The sequence below is a fragment of the Lonchura striata genome, chromosome 26, assembly GCF_050655825.1.
Source record: "Lonchura striata isolate lonStrDom1 chromosome 26, ASM5065582v1, whole genome shotgun sequence".
NCBI classification, from domain to species: domain Eukaryota; kingdom Metazoa; phylum Chordata; class Aves; order Passeriformes; family Estrildidae; genus Lonchura; species Lonchura striata.
Window position 1 is genome coordinate 9,388,474 of NC_140728.1, and position 17,334 is coordinate 9,405,807.

General features: G+C 47.9%; 1 protein-coding gene across 1 annotated transcript in view; it reads right to left on the reverse strand.

The window, feature by feature from the left end:
- Positions 1–426: 426 nt before the first annotated feature.
- Positions 427–17,334, reverse strand: part of PKP1 (plakophilin 1) — a 49,016-nt gene continuing 32,108 nt past the window's right edge. Inside the window, exons 7-14 of the mRNA XM_085561532.1 lie at positions 16,340–16,454; positions 14,478–14,633; positions 14,198–14,374; positions 11,738–11,891; positions 11,103–11,289; positions 6,084–6,168; positions 4,677–4,776; positions 427–3,678 (exon numbers count right to left, since the gene is read on the reverse strand). Coding sequence (XP_085417658.1) covers positions 4,705–4,776; positions 6,084–6,168; positions 11,103–11,289; positions 11,738–11,891; positions 14,198–14,374; positions 14,478–14,633; positions 16,340–16,454 — 946 coding nt within the window. The 3' untranslated portion in view covers positions 427–3,678; positions 4,677–4,704. The remainder of the gene's footprint in view (positions 3,679–4,676; positions 4,777–6,083; positions 6,169–11,102; positions 11,290–11,737; positions 11,892–14,197; positions 14,375–14,477; positions 14,634–16,339; positions 16,455–17,334) is intronic.

The following is a 17,334-nucleotide window of genomic DNA, read 5'->3' on the forward strand; positions in this document are numbered from 1 at the left end:
TTTGGATCCTTTCAGCAACGACACAAATGACACTAATGGTAATTAAATTTTCCTTGGACTGAAGTAATGGCTGTGAAAGCTCTTGGGAGAGAAACACATGGAGGATGAAATCATGGAATTATGGAAGTTCCTGGGCTGGGTGAGACCCTCAGGGATTGCTGAGTCCAACAATCCCACCCTGGGCATCCCTGGCAGCGCTGTCCAAACTGTCCTGCAGCTCTGGCAGCCTCGGGGCCATGCCCATTCCCTGGGGAGCCTGGGCAGTGCCAGGTTGGAGGAAATGGGATTTACAGCTTCCTTCCTCCTGTTGGATAAGTCAGACCAGTCAAGGAGAGTACTGCTGCAGGGTAACAGGGTCTTTTCAGACCTTTCCTCTTCCCTAACATTGGCAAAACAACTAAAATAAAACCATCCAAACCAGAAAGCTTGAAGAAATTTCAGCAATTTTTATTGATTTCAGCTTTTCCAATGAAGCAAATACATACAGTACAGCCAAAACAAAACTCTGAGACATTTTTCTCACATACCTATATCTTACAGAATACACTGTAGAGCTATGGACTGGTAAGGCTGAGTTGGTCTCACACTGGTGTGTGTTCAGAAAGGAATGAAACTGCCTTCAACTTGTCCATGAGGCTTCTGAAATGCTGGGGTGGGATTGTACACACAAAATAAACAAAGCATTTGTAAGAAAATAGACCAAGTAAGTTCTGCTGCGCCCAGGACAATGTGGGTGGTGTTTATTTACATGGCTGGGTGTCCAACTGCTCCTGCTGGCCACACTCCTTCCTCCTCAGGAATTCTCCATCCCTGTGCCACAGACCTGCCCTGTCCCTGTCCTGGGTGTCTGCCCTACACTGGCTCTTAAAGGGGTAAGGAACAGGAAACCAGCTCATTAGAGAGGAAGGCACAGTTAAAATCATGCCTTAAAAAAAAATACCTCCCCAGAATGAAAACAATTATATTGAACGTGAAAACAGCATTAATTTATGTTGGGGAGAACCTCACTAAGCTCCCAGAATAGCTGGTTATGAGCAACACCAGTTACTCCAATGTCTGAATTTCCCTTCACTTCTCAGAGCTGGGCATCGAAGTCACTTCACTGACTTGGGTGGAGTCTGGTGACCAGATTTTAAAGAGAGACTGGGAGGAAAATAGAGGGTATCAGAGAATTTCCCAGGGAAGATTCAGCTGCAGAACAGCCCTGGAATGGCAGAATGGTTGTGATTTCTGCAGCCCATGGCTCTCCTGAGTAGGCTCTGCCCTGAGGTTTGCAAGCAGTGACAAACAGCATCCTAAAAACAGCTCAGTGGGAGGAACCTCTCTGGTGTGCCCAGCTCAGGGCATGGACAACATCCCAGCTGGGCGAGGTTGCTCAGGGCTGTGCCCAGTCACGTTTGGAAGAGCTTTGAGGATGGAGACTGATTTTATTTTTAGCATTTTGTTAGCTTTATAAAAAACCTGTAATAAAAACAACTGTAAAAATGTTTTTTTGTCATAAAATTTATATGAATGATGAATCTGTCTCCTGGAGTCCAATACTCACTAATAAAATCTCCAGCACCTGTAAATTTAATTGTGAACGGATGATCATCATGCTACAGCTCTTTGTGCCTTGTACAGTGACTCAGTAACTGCATTAGGGGAGAAAGCAGCTGCACTGTTTTAAAATAAAGCCTAAATCACAGCCAATTAGAGTGAATTTCCTCAATATCCTATAATTCCATTTTGTAGTTCTGTTTCCCTAATTAGTTTTCCAGAGAAAAACATTTGCTCCCAGGACTTGTGTTGGACATGTCATTACAGATCAAACCTGAATGCGAAATTGCACCGAACACTTTACACCCAAACTGAACCAACCCCGTGGAAGCTGCAGCCCTTGGGGACATCCACAGATGGGTCTTGCTCAATGCATTTCCAACATTTTGCATCTGGGAATCCACATGCAGCAAGGGAACTGCTGGAAGGGCTTTGCCCACAGACTGGGGCTCTTTGCTCTGTTTGAACCCTCCTGGAACACTTGTGTCCTACTGCATTCTCCTGGTTCTGCCTCTCCACTACAAAGGGGCTTTTTAGCCTTTCTCATGTGGCTGCAGCTCAGCACAGAAAGCTCCTGACTGAACATGGGCAAAGAGTGGCTGGCTGCTCAGTAAAGTGCACAAGATGAAGCCACCCTTTGTAGCCCAAGAGGAAAAAGAGCTGGAAATGACCTCTCCCTGTGGAGCTCCCTGTGCTCCAAAGGGGGACCAGCAAGGGCCACCTGGAACTGCAGCAGAACAAACCCAAACTTCACAGGGGGTTCTTTAGTGGGTACAGATCACCCCATGGATGTGAACTGAATATCCTGTGTCCCACCAATTTATGAGCCTGACACTTAAATTGAGACTGTTTTTCCATCTCCAGGCTCATAATCCAGCTTCCCCAACACCTTCTAAATCCCTGATGTTTGAAAAACAGGGCCCTGTGTCTCTGCACCCTTTGAGGAATAATAACCAGCACAGGCAGCAAAGACAGCCTCAGCTGCTCCTTCCCTGTGAGTCTGAGCTGTGTCCCCTCCATGGGAAGGATATTTTTTCTTCTGGAGAGAGGAAGGTTGTGAGAATTGAGTTGCTCTGAAATAAGCTCAGCAGTCCCTCATCACAGCCTCAGCATCACAGGGAGATTAATGCAATTCAAGATCCCGAGAAATAAAACATTTCCAAACCTGACATCACACATGTGCTCACATTCCTTTGCACATTAGTACCAGTTCTTTACATTGATCAATAAAAACAAAGCATGATTAAAGAGGCCACATCTCTCCCTTCTTTCATTCCTGTGGCAGTCAATGATTCCAGGGGGAAAACACTTGGCCTGCTCAGCTTCTCAAATGCCACCTTTGTCCAGGTACAGTCTGGAACTGGAATTGCTCTGGTGCTCAGAATGGATCAGGAGCTGGGAATGTTCAAGCTCTGCAGCTGTGTCCCAACTGTCCTCTCACAAACAGCTTCAGGGAAGGGTGATGGAAGCCTGGGAGAGAATCTGCAGGTGTCAATTTGCTTCTTGAGATAAAGAGTTCATGTGACAGGAAAGAAAATGTTAACAATTATCAGAGAAAAATCCTAAGCAGAGAAGAAGCCCTTGTTCATAACTGTTAGGAATAACCAGCCTTGGAAAGAAGAGCATCCTTGTGTGTATCTGTTAATAATGGACAGATGCAAAGGGGGAACTTGACCTAAAATTGACTTTTTTTGTGCTTGTAGATAAAAACACATTGTGACAATTTTTTTGCATGGCAGTATTTGCTGCATGGATAGAGTGGAGTTGGAATAAAATCCTGCAAGGGGTTAAACTGCACAATCACCCTGACTTCGGGTGGAAAACAGGGGACTAAGCTGGAGGAAGATCCTGCTCCCCACGTGTGCTCTGTGTGCTGCCTGCACACACCTCTACATCACACCCAGAGTTACACAGACACACTCTTGGCAAAAAAATAATTATTGACATTGAGAAAGTATATAAAAGTCCCTTCTCCCCCCTAAAAAGAAGAAAATGCTTAAAAATATCAGTGTCATCCACATGAAATCCAAATGTTTGGTTTGCTTTACAGTTGAGTTGAACTCAGAAACTCTCTACATCTTTAACATCCTCAGGAATCATGAAGTGTTGTTCTTCCTGGACATAAACCAACTCCAAATTCTGAAATGGAAAAAAAATAAAACAAAGAAAAAGCAAAACCCCAGATAATTAAAACATTGAAGAGATCTCCTCATTACAGCAAACCCAACTTTTTATCTTTTCTCTGAGTCTGCTGCAGTTTCTCAGCTGCCCATAGCTTTTCACCCTGGACTTCCACCCTCCACAGAGTCCCAGTGAAAACATCCCAACAAAGCAGCAAGTGAAATCCATCCCTGGGCAGAGGGAAGGAAGGGGCTTTGGCACTGTTTCCTCTTGGCTTGATCACAAGGACCATGCTGGGGAAGGGAGCAAGTAATTCCCTCTGCATAATCTCGGACACTATCCAAAAGACCTCTGGGATTTTCAAAGTGCTTAAAGCTTTTCCCTTCAGTGGGAATCATGAGTGAAAAGTGCCTGATGGGTTAAATCCTCATTTCACACTGAATATAAACCTATAATGATGCACTGGAAATTCTGCCCATGGTTTCTCTTCCCTGGATTCTCTGTTGGGATTTTCAGTTGACAGAATGTGGTTCTTAATTCTGACCTGAGGCTGACAGATTAAGGGCTCAAACAATTCCTAAGGCTAATGGCTGAAGCCATGGATGTGCTGGAATTCACTGCACATTACTGGCACTGTCTGGATAACACTGCTCAGAATTCAGGAATGAGGGAGTGCCAGGGAGAATCCCAGGAAGAGCCTCACTTGTGAGGCTTTGGAAAAATGCACTGAATCAGTGATCGCTTGGCAAAGGAAGGGAGAGGCACAGTCGAGCCCAGCAGCTTTGTCTGTCCTGTGACATCTGTGCTGAGCATCTCCAAAATGAACAGCTGGACAGTGGGGGTAACATCTGCCCTGGGCCCAGGGACAGCACAGCTGCTGACCTCTCATAGAAACAGACTGGGCTGGGAAGATTTGGGATGAAAATCTCACAAACATACTTCTGGGATGATCAAAAGTAGCAACAATCTCAAAAGATTCCTGTGCCCCAAATCCACCACAAGGACCATGTTCTCACCTGCAATCTGAATGTGCATGGAGAGGTTCTAAAATCTTGAGGAGAGGGTCCTGAAGGTTGTTCCAGCTAAAGATCCCATCATGTTCTTGTCAAACCCTTGCTAAAAAAGCAGAAACGTGAAGTGCAGTGAGTGCATATCAATTTCTACACTGAGAGCAGTTATTGAGCAAAGTGTGCTTCATCCTCAGCCAACCTCCTCTGTCAGCCCTCTGATGAACTCCATAGAATCACAGAACCATGGGATGGTTTGGGTTAAAGGGACCTTAAAGCTCATCTTAAAGCTCATTCCACCCCGTGCCATGGGCAGGGACACTTTCCTCTAGACCAAGTTGCTTTTCCTTGCACTGCCTTCCATCAGCCCAGAACTGGACCCCTCCAGGTTTTTGGAGGAAACTTACTGTATCATTCACTGAGTATTGTTTCATTTAGTTCCTCATCCTGAAAAAAGAGCAGAAGTCTTTGCATGGTGCATGCACCCCTGCAGATTCCCATCTTCCTCCCCTGACAGGTACCTATGCAATAAACCTGTGTGTGAACACAGAATGACTCAGTCACACCAAAATGAGCTGGCATGGCCTGTGAGCAGTGCCTGGCACAAAACTACCCCAGCTCCTGTGAAGAAAGCCCCCACTGTCAATACAGGAACAGACTTCAGATGCTCTGCTTTTGCTTCCAGGTGCTCCCCTTTGTAGGAATTCCTCATTCTCTTTAATTTGGCCCTGTACTCTCTGTAGGTGCTGATGCTGTTGAGTTGGAAAAACTCAGCTTGTTCAAAGAAAGCCACTGGGAGCAGGAGCTGGGAACTGGGAGCAGCTGGAGCTGCAGTTGGGAGCTGGGAACTGGGAGCAGCTGGAGTTGGGGGCTGGAAGCTGGAGCTGGCTCAGGGCTGGTTTGGCTCTGCACTTTCCCAGCTTCTGTCACAGGGAGTAAAATCCCAAATACTCCTCTTCTCTTGGTTTGAAAGCTTACCCTGACTGCAGGGGGATGTAACCACAGGGCAGGCCTATGGACACAGAAGAAAATGGGAAGAAAGAGAGGAGGGACCTTGCCAGGCACCTGCTGGGACCCAAAGGACTGCAGTGAAGGTAATCCCCTAAATGAGGGTGAAACACCCAGCGTGTCTCAGCCCAGAGTGAGGGGGCTGTGCTGGGGAGCATCCCAGCACCCTCCCCAGGGAGGAAGGTGTCTGACATGGGCATGTCACCATCTGCTTTGTCCCCAGAGTGAGTCCCAGCAGTGACCCCCCTGCCACCTGCTCAGATCCCAGGCAGGTGCCCGAGTGCCCCAGGCTCCTCCTGGGCCCTGCCCTACTTGCTGCCAGATCAGGGCCTTTACCAGCTCCCCACTTCAGCAGGTGAACAACCCAGGGCTGGTGCTGACTCCCCGAAGCAGGAGTGCTGTCCTTACCTGCTTGAGCACACTCTGGAGCTCCCTGTTAGACCAAAGGTCTGTCAGGAGAAGTCGAGCAGCTTCAGCTGCTTTTGGACAGGAGCTGGGAAGATGAAACCAACAGGAGGATTATGGCAGGCACAGAGCAACACCCCACAGACACTGCTGACTACTGGGAAAAACCCAGCTGCAGCTGGGAGCCTGGCTAGCCATGAACACGACTGTCACTAACACCCTCCTGCTCTCTCAGCAACGTGTGACAACTGCCACCAGAGCAGGGCAAATGAAAGAGAGGGGAGGATCTGAGTGGGAAAATGAGCATAAAACTGAGCTGACTCTGAAACTTGAGAGAGAAAGAGAATGGAAATAGTGCCAACCCTTTACTGGAGTCTGCAGGGACAGCCTGGGTGGATCTCCTGGGAGGGGGCAGAGTAGCAGGCTTGGAGAGGACAAGGGATGGGAACCTTTGCAATAACAACATCTGCAAGCAGCCCAGAGCCCTTACTCAGCACAAGGGAACAAACACCTCCTCACGTAACCGCTCGAAACCGTGAGTCATCGCAGGACCTTTTATAATTTTGGAACATTTCATACCCAGATATCCCCTCCCTGCTGGCTCTCGTTGCTGCTCCTGATCTCCTGGGCCTCCTTCTGCCTGTGGGAGACTCCTGCTCTGGGATCAGCAGCCCCAGCCTGTCCCACCCAGGATGATGGGGAGGAGCAGGACCAAGCTCAGGACACTCCCTATCTGATACAGCTCCACAAAACCTTGTTACATCAAAAACAGTCCTCAAAACATTCCTCAAAATAGTCCCCCAAAGCCTACAAGAAACAGGACCAATAGATATGAGGAATCTGGGACATCAACTCCACACCTGAAGTGTGGGAAGACAGGGCTGGAACCATGTCCAGTAAATTTTGAGGTATTTCTCTGACATACAAAGCAGCTGTTACCAAAGAAATGATCGAGTGTAACTTGGTCATAAACTTCAAAGGTGTTGTGCAGCTCTAGTGTTGTGTGGAGGGCTGGAGGACAGCCAGAAATTCCTGGGTAATGCTTTGGGACAGAAAAAACAGGTTTTATTGCCAATCTCTTCTGTAGTTATAAGTACACTATGCTCTGTCACCAGAATGATAATGTTTTAAAACATTTTTTGCCTGAAATGTTGTCTATGGGTGAAAAGCCATTAAATCCCTACAAACCCAAGGGTAGCTGTGATCAGACAGGCAGAGCATGAACTGAACTATCTCATTCAAGGATTTGTAGTTTCAAGTTTGTTTCTCTCTTCCTAAGCCAGAACAATTTTCTCTTATTTTTGAAAAAAATTACTTCTAATGATGCTAAATATCTACTTTTCACCACTATGTCTCCAGAGAACACCTCAGAATTTTTGTATTTTCAAGCCAAAATTACCAGCATCAGTACCTGAGTCATTCATTAATTCAGGCAGAAGTTGTTCTGAACTCTTCATTTGAAGAACTGGCATTGACTGTTTCTTACAGCATTGACTGCTATAATTTAGGTATAAAAAGCTCAATATGAATTGGTGGAGCTGTGATGCCAGCTTCAGTAGGTAAAGCAATATATCTCAAACAAAATAGTGTGAATATAATAGTGGGTAACATGGAGCAGAATATCAAGGACAGCTGATCTGGGTGGAAAATCCCCTAATTGCTTGAAAATGAAAGTTGATTTTAAGTAGTGTCTGCCTTTTACAAATAGAATTATTAATGAAAAATCGTGAAAAGGCAATGAGGGAGATGTCCCCTGGTGGCAGTGGCAGGAGTCATCAAAAAAAAATACAGTCTCAACAAAACATAAACAAGACACTACCAGAAGGAGATGGTGGGGAAGGGGGAGAAACAGAATGGGGGCAAAAAAGACAATAATCTTGTCCACAGATATCAAATAATGGGGAGAAATAAACCTTCCTCAAAAGACAACAGTACAAAGAACTTTAGGTGTGTCACTGAGAATGCCAAGGAATTCCCAGAACAAGGATTTCTTCAGGACCTGAAGAGATTATAAAACTGATATCAAGGTGCAATCTTTGGCACAAATGGGAAATTGGAAATGTGTGGATGAGAAGAACTCTCTGGCACAGGGAATAATCAAGGGAAGATCTGAATTTCTCAGAAGATTAATTTTGGTGAAATGCTGTGGTGCAACTGAACTGCAAAATAAAACTGTAATAGCAGAAGTGTGAAAAGAGAAGGAACAAGGAGAAACAGAAACAAATCCACGGTAAAGAGGTGAACTACAAATGAGATGTTCTAAAACACAAGGAGAGATTTTGGGAAAAGCTTTGAGTACAGCCAGTAGAATAAATGAGGAGAATTTAAATTTAATTAGTGAAATAATGTTGCTCGAAAATGAGCAGAGAAATGTTTTTCAGACAGCTGGTGAAGAAAAATGAAAAGGAAACCAAACACTCTAATAAATCAGGTCCAGTGGTTTGATTTTCAGAAACACCACCAAAAATTGAAGGAAATATTCAATATTTTGGCAACTTGGATTAAAAATAATGAAGCGTGAAGGAACCCCATTTGATCATGAACCCCATGTCATAGAAGAGAGCATCTGCAGGAAGCACAGACAATTACTTAATTGGGATGCTCCAGGAAGAAGAAACCACATCCATCAGATAAACTGCTGAACCCTTTCTGCCTTTCAGTCAGAACCCAGCTGTGAGAAACAATAGGAGGAGAAGGAAACATGGGAAGGGAGGAGAACATGGGAAAGGGCAAGATCCATAAGTCACTGGTCTGGAACCTGGAGTCTCTTTCTAAGCTATGACTCTGAAGTTGTCTGAGCAGTTGGAGCTCCTGGTTTGCAGCTGGTAATGCAGTGAGAGCCCAGCTCAGAAACACAGGGCAGGATCTGGGTGGCAGAGGAGACACAGGGAGGGAGCACCAGACACCAGCCCCAGCCTGGGGGTCAGGGAACGTCCACGGGGACCTGAGGCAGATTAACAGAGAAAACTGCAAAATCCTGACAGGGTGCAGGGTGTCCCTGGGGCCTCCCTGGTGACTGGGGCACCCCTGAGGCCCCTGTCCCCCCTCTCTCTGCTGCCTTTGGTGCTGGAAATGAGGAGGTTGATGACATGGGACTCACCATATTCAGAACCACAGTGGGGACCTGGGGGCTTCAGCCAGTCCCCAGGAGAGGTGGAGATTTATTGATTTCCAGTGGGGAGGGGGAGGCTCTTTCTGATGTAGGACTGGACAAATCCCACCCTAATTTTTTTTATCTTCACAGGCAACATGTGACACTGGGAAAATGTTACCTTGGGGCCCAGCAAGAGTTGGAAGTCCCTCCAATATCTGCTCTACTGGAACAGCCTGAAATAATACAGCTTCGACAAGTAAAATTAGTCCAGGATGGAAATTGTTCTTTTTCTTTTTCTGTAAGAATTGAATAGCATAAAAATCTTTGGGGACAAAAACGAATAGCAGAGACAAAGGAACAACTCAAGTTTTGGACATTGTAAGAACTGGGGAGTTTCTTGGGAGGATTTTGTGATCTGGGCAGGACTGGAGACATCTCCAGAGTTTGCTAAGTCCTCACAGTTCAGTGAGTCACCTCCAAGAAAGCTCATCCCCAGCAGCAATTAAAGTGTTCCCTGTGCGGATTGTGCAAGGCTGTGCTGGAGCAGCAAATTACTGAGCACTGGTTTGAGGGAGCCACAGTGGGACCTCAGCACGAGTAAATACCATTCACAACAACGAGGGCTTAGAAGAGGGCTGGGTTTCATGGTAATTGGTCTTGTTGGAGTGCGGAGGCAAGTAAAAGCAGCAAATAGAGCAATGCTCCTTGGCCCAGGCCCAAACTAAACCAGGAGGCTCCGTGTAATGACAGAGAGCGTCTCTGGCATGGAACAAGAGGAGGATTGGAATAACTTTATCAAAGGATGATGAAGGCATGCAAATGGATTTTCACAACAGAAAACAATGGGTTACTTGTCTAAGGCATTTTAAAACAAAGACAGATGGCAGGAGAGATGAAAGCCTAGGAAGGAGAAAACATGGTCAAAGATAATGGAAGTTTAACACCAGTTTGGCCAGAAATGAACACAGAACTTGGCAAGGTTTGACAGGTTTGTGCTGCAGGGAATATGGATAACAAACAGGACAGAATTCCTACCACCAAACCCCAAACCAAGTCCTAAAATAGAAAGAGGTAAAATATGATGAGACTGCTCAGCTGGTGTAAAATACAGGAGTAGACCGGGGAGGTACTTAAAATAATTCCTGTCTGTGTTTCCCCAGAGCTGCATCTTAAGGAAGATGATTCAGCTAAAAGATGAACAGATCTGCACACAAAAATTAAGCACAATCCTTGTGTACCTGCAGTGTTGAACCTCAGACCTGACCTTCATGACAAGGTCTGAGGGAAGCCCAGGAGCCAGGAAGTCACTGACATCCCCTGTTCTGAGGTCTGGAATTTTTCATAGATCAGAGAACTCTAGAGTGGTTTGAGTTGGAAGGGATCTGAAAGATCCAGTCCCACCCCCTGCCATGGCAGGGATACCTTCCACTAGCCCAGGTTGCTCCATGCACCATCCAATCTGGCCATGGACACTTCCAGGGATGGAGCAGCCACAGCTTCTCTGGACAACCTGTGTCAGGACCTCCCCACTGCCATGGGGAAGAATTTATTCTTAATATCCACTATAAATGTCTCTTCTTGTAGTTTGAACCATTCCTGCTTGTCCTGTCACTATCTGCTTGCGCAAAAAGTCACTTCTCTTTTTCATAAGCTCTGTAAGTACTATTTTTAAAAGCTTTAAGTTGTTGGTGCTTCAGTTCTTTTTAGTATTTCCTAAAATTCAATCAGAAAGTTTCCAGAGGCCCCTTTGCAAATCCACCCTGGGTGGCTCCTGCCACTTTCCAAGAAACCAGTGCTGAGGATTTCTGCTCACCAACATACCCAGTTCCTTTATTAGGAAGGAATAATGCTCTAATCTGTCTCCGAAGGGTGCTGGGAAGGCTTTGGGGTCAGTCTGGCTCTGTCCCTGCCTTGTGCCCCACACTCACCCATTCCGGCACAGGCTCACTACATTATTTAACAAGTTGCTGGACAGGTAAGACTTTCCCAAGTGGGGGTTGGACATGATGAGGTTCCTCAGAGTGTAACAAGCTGATGTCATGATCTCCCCATAGCTGCTGGTGTTTCCAGACTGGAACGACAGGAGACGGGACACATCTGGGAGCACCTGGTGAGCTAAAGAGGTGAAGGAATGTTCCAATCAACAATTAAAAACAATCTGGCACAAGTGAATTATGCTATTTGTGTCAACACCAAGCAGAGTAATCTCTGCAGGGAAGCACAGGAAGTGTTGGACAGCAAATGGCATCATCGTCATCAGTGGATTTTCCCAAGACAAAACAAGGGCTGCAGGTCTTTGGAAGGGCAGTGTTGTTGGCCATGGACACTGAAGTCCAACTCAGTTCCCAAAACACTATCACCCTTGTGGTCCTGCAGGTTTGGCACTGTCCATAAAGCACAGCACATGTCCCACAGCACTGGTGACTGTCCCTGGGGCCAGAGGAAATGACACTGCTCTGCCCAGTTCTGGAGCACGGCTGTGTCTCCTTATGGGGCTTACAAAGCAAGTTGGGCAGATCCCGCAGAGCTGAAAGCTGGGATCCAGCACAGGGGAAGGACTTACCCATGGTTTTGTGGAGCACAGGATGCCTGGACATGTTGCTCAGCAGAGAGGCCCCGGAGCGGACAACCTCAGAGCTGTTGGACTGGAGCAGGCGAGCGATGCGGGGCAGCCCCTTCTCCTTCAGCCCAATCAACTGGCTCATGGCATTGGACATCTGAGGGACAACAGAGGTGTCCATGACTTACAGTGCCAGGGGAAATAGCTGGTATGATGGTCAGGGCTGGAGGAATGTGACTACCATAACATGAGCACTGTACAATCCTTTCTTCTGCTGCCATAATCCCACTTACTCCGTCAGTTTTACTCTCTTCCCCACAGTTATGGGAGCCTGGAGGAGGCTCTGGGGGGACCTTCTGGTTCTCCTCAACTTCCCTGACAGGAAGATGCCCAGCAGGGGGTTGGGCTCTGCTCCCATAGAACAAGGGACAGGACAAGGGGAAATGATCTCAAGCTGCCTCAGGGGAGGTTTAGATTGGATACTGGGGAAAATTCTTCACCAAAGCAGTTGCCAAGCAGTGGCACAGCTGTCCAGGGCAGTGGTGGAGTCACCATCCCTGGGAATGTTCAAAAAGTACACGGATGGGGCATGTGGGGACATGGGTTAGTGGTGAACATGGGTGAAGGGCTGGACTTAGTGATAATAGAGGGCTTTTCCAAACTTAATGGTTCCATTATTGTGGGACATTTGAAAAGTCAGTCTCTCAGGTGCTGTTCTGCAGCTGGTTCTGCTGTTCTCTGGAGCCCTGGTGGAGCAGTTGATCACTTAACTGACATTCCAAAGGCTGGAGAAGTTTTGCTTTCATATCCACATTGCCCTTGCCCTTCACAAACCCCTGGCAGCTCCCTGCCCTGGCCCTTCACAGCTCCCTGCCATGCCACAGTGGGCTGCTGGGGAGCAGGAAAAGATAATGAATGCTTTTAAAAAACAGTCTGAGGACCAAAAATACTCAGATGTGATCTTGTGCTTGTAAATGTAGAAGATCTCAAGATGCAGCAAGGCCAGATGAGTTCAACCACATCTGCTGAGTGAACTGCCCTTATTGACAGAGCTTAAACTGAACTTCTTAGCTACCCCACCAGAAAAGCTGCTGGAGATACTTGTCCATCAACAATAATATGGGAATGGAGAGAAAGGTCTGGAAAACGTGCCCTGTTCCACATTCACACCAGCAGGACTGGGGTGTGTATAGTGCAGTTGAAGGATATTCAGAGACACCTTCTGTGAACTAAAGGATCACAGCAAGCTCCGTAAGATCATCCCCAGATTCACTTTCCATCAAATGACAGCTCCAGCTCCAGCTCTGAGCTGGAATGAGACCCTTGAGGGGAGGAGCCACTTCTGCACATCCAGACAAATTTCAGCCATTCCATTCCAGGAGGCTGAATTAAGTTGCTCCAGCACTGTCAGAGCTGGGTTTGGTTGTTTGTTCCTCGTGTAATGCTGTTGATTGCTGAAATTTTCTTTTCCCTGGAACAGAACTCCATTTCCCTAACCAGCTCTACCCATATGTGACAGCCTTTCTCCACCTTCCGGTTCGTGGCACTGCTTAGTTAAATTGCCAAAAGTCAAAGTTCCCAATTATTTAGCATGGAAATCGTTGTGACAAAAGGAGATCAGAGCTGGCAGGTTAATGCCATCCCAGCAGGGAAGGCTCCAAGTGAGTCACCTGTGTCTCTGGGTGGGACACTCCCCACACGTGACACGCCTCTCCTACCTATGGAATCATTATCTCTTTATCTCCTCATCCATCTTATTTAAATTGGGATTGATGGAGTTGGGCACAAACAGACAAGTCAAGGGCTGTCCCAGGGGAGGCAGCCTGCGAGGACGTGCCCAGGGTAGTGACGTGGGCCTGCAGAGCCGCGGTTGTGACGCGTCCCTCACGGTGCCACAGCATCACCCAGCCCCTGGCACTGCCACGCTGCTGTGCCCACGGGTCAGGACATCTGTCACAGCTATTTTACAGGTAGCTCTGAGGTGTGGACAAGCCACAATCCACAGCACAACCCACCCTGTCATTAGGGCCACCTCCCCTTGGAGCGCACGCACGGGCGGTGGCTCAGAGCCCTTCTCCCATCTCTCATCACACCTGGCTAAGGGTGCACATCTGGGCTCACCCTCACTGCTGCTCTGGGGGAGGGTGCCAATACCAGCAGCTGCTGGCAGTGTGACCAACAGACTGGGGAAACTTGGAAACCCAGTGTATGGGTCTGGGATAGATCTTTGGGATGCTGGTTGTAGCTCCCTGAGTTTGGAGTTAGTATCCCACTGGATCAAACACTATGGAAAGACTAGCTGTGGTGCCCTGAGGTTTAAGGAGGACATTTTCCTTTTTTCATGGCTGAGGAGTGATGATGATCAGTGACCTTAGAGGTCTTCCCAACCTTACTGACTCTCTGATTCCATGGAAGTGCTGACACATTTGGGTGTAAGCATGTGGAGGAGAGGGAAGCTCTTACCAGCCCTCGGCTCGCAGTGAGGTTCTGCAGAGCTCCAGCACAAGCTTCCAGGGTGGCATCCTTCTTGCTCTGATCCATCAGGGACAGGTAGGTGCGGATGGCATCTGAGTGGTAGAGCCAGCTAGGGCCTTTGGGTTTGAAATCCTCCTCGGGAAGGGGAACCCCATACTCATCATTCTGCAAAGACATGAGAAACAGGAAGTTCAGATCCTGCTCTTCCTTTGCAGCCCCTGCTTGGGACTGAACACCACATTCCCAATCCCTCTGTGGCACATCCTACCTCCATTTTCCCACTCCTGCTGTTGAAGCAGCCTGTGAGAGTTTTGTCCATGTAAACGCTCCGGGCCATGTGGTTGAGCTGGGTGTATTTGTTGGGAACTTCAGCATCCAGGCGGTAGGAGAGGTTGTGCAGGATGCAGATGCAGTTCTCCACAGACTGCAGCACCCCCAGAAGACAAATGCAAACATCACATTAGGCAGAAAACTATGGAGCAGCACCAGAGAGGACATGGGCTTGGTCATAATCAAATTTTTAGCACCACAGATCCTCTTTAGCCTGGTTCAGGGAGCTGGGATGAGGATGGGAGGGAAGGAGCTGGAATAGATGTGAAGGAAGGATCTGAGTGAGCTGCTGATCCAAAAAACCTTGGGAGGTCTCACTTGCCACAAGACAAGCTGGCAAACAGGAGAAAAAAGTGTGAGAGTGGTTGGATCAAACCACGAAATTCCAAATCTTGAAGTGTCCCTCTCGCCAGAAGTAACTTCCAATGACTCTGAGTCACAGTTACAGATCAGGTGACACTTTTTACCAAGAACAGACTTTAAGCCTCTTTTCCCTGGATACCAGAGTGCCCAATGGGAAGAGCAAGGGAGAATTTTGGCTGGATACCCATAAACAACACCAGAACCTGTAGTTACATTTCCAAAGAGCTGTGGTTTTGTGGAGCTTCCTGCAAAAGCCATTCCCAAAAGAGGGCTTGCTCAATCCAGAGAGAATTCAAAGCAACTTTGGTAACTTTGAGGGTTACATCCAAAAGGTGTCTAAGGTGTCTAAAAACACTTTTTTGTCCAAGGCAAGTGCTGTTCACACACAGCCATCAGTCACAGACAGGGGAGTGCAGAGAGATGCCAGCTCCTGGTTTCCTGCTGAACATGGTGCCAAATTGGGGATTATACACTTGAGTCCTCCTGGATGGCAAAATGTGGGGGGTAAAGAGCAAGAGATGGAGATTAGGATGCTGGAAGGGGAAAAGGAAGGGAAGTTCAGGGAAGGGAAGTTCAGGGAAGGGAAAGGAAGTTCAGGGAAGTTCAGGGAAGGGAAGTTCAGGGAAGGTCAGGGAAGTTCAGGGAAGCTCAGGGAAGTTCAGGGAAGTTCAGGGAAGTTCAGGGAAGGGAAGTTCAGGGAAGGGAAGGGAAGTTCAGGGAAGGGAAGTTCAGGGAAGGGAAGGGAAGTTCAGGGAAGGGAAGTTCAGGGAAGGGAAGTTCAGGGAAGTTCAGGGAAGTTCAGGGAAGGGAAGTTCAGGGAAGTTCAGGGAAGGGAAGTTCAGGGAAGGGAAGGGAAGTTCAGGGAAGGGAAGTTCAGGGAAGGGAAGTTCAGGGAAGGGAAGGGAAGGGAAGTTCAGGGAAGGGAAGGCAAGTTCAGGGAAGGGAAGGGAAGGGAAGGGAAGGGAAGGGAAGGGAAGGGAAGGGAAGGGAAGGGAAGGGAAGGGAAGGGAAGGGAAGGGAAGGGAAGGGAAGGGAAGGGAAGGGAAGGGAAGGGAAGGGAAGGGAAGGGAAGGGAAGGGAAGGGAAGGGAAGGGAAGGGAAGGGAAGGGAAGGGAAGGGAAGTTCAGGGAAGGGAAGGGAAGGGAAGTTCAGGGAAGGGAAGGCAAGTTCAGGGAAGGGAAGGGAAGTTCAGGGAAGTTCAGGGAAGTTCAGGGAAGTTCAGGGAAGGGAAGGGAAGGGAAGGGAAGGGAAGGGAAGGGAAGGGAAGGGAAGGGAAGGGAAGGGAAGGGAAGGGAAGGGAAGGGAAGGGAAGGGAAGGGAAGGGAAGGGAAGGGAAGGGAAGCCAGAGAGTCCAGCCACCTCTTGTGTTTGTTAGAAAGGGGTTTTGAGGCATTCCCAAGGCTGCAATTGTTATCAGCCCAGGGCAGCAGCTGGTACCTTGTCATCGGGGCGGCTGGAGGCCACGCAGTTCTGGGTGTAAGTCATGACAGAGTCGATCAGGCCGGGGTAATTCCTCATGGTCTGGCGCCCCATGTCTGCAGAGCTCAGGTTCCTGAGGAAGCCATCAAAGAGCACCACAGGGAACAAGTAGGAGAGAAGGTGAGTTGGGCCCTGTTCTGGCTATGGTTGTCACTGAATTTAGGGATTATTTGGCAGCTTCAGCAAGGTTGAAGAGGTGCTCCTGTTCTGAAGGCCTTTGGTGGGACTGCACCAGTGCACAGCTCTCTGGTTGTTCTTTAGGACTGATTTCACCTGGAACATGTCCTGCAAGGAGCTCTACATAGAAGACACCCTCCTAGGGACAGTCACTAGCAGGAGGTTGCCTATTGCTCAGAGGCTCTGCATGTGCCACTACACAAACACTGTGTCCTGAGAGGAGTTTCCAAAGGGAAGACTGGCTAAAGACCATCTGGGGTTGTGATCATCAGGAAGCACAGGGTTGTAAGCACAGACCTACCCAGAGTCAGCAGCAATGTCTGTGTGGGAAATGGGCTGGAGATGCTGGAGAGCAGCAATGGCTCTTTCCAGAGGGACTGACCCATCTGTGAGGTTGAAATGGGTTCCTGGACACTGGCAGCTATCAGGACAGGGGTGTTTTTCTAGTAACAGGATATGCGTTTTGTTGTTTTGCTCTCTTTTGTTGTTGTTTTTTTTTTTTTTTCCTTTCCCCTATTTTATTGCCTTATAGCTTGCAAATGAAAAACAAAGAAGGGTTGGCAGTGGTTGTGAGATATTCACTGCAGGCATTCCAGAACTGGATCTGATGTTCACTGTGATTTGCAGCCTCCTCATTAACATGGATTCATCTGCAATCCAGAAATGCTTGAGCAGCAATGGCTCAGGCCCAGGGCAAACCCAGGGCTGCTCTCATCCCTGTGTTCTGATGTGGCAGGGCAGTGACTCAGAGTAGTCCTGGCTCAGCCCTTGGAGCA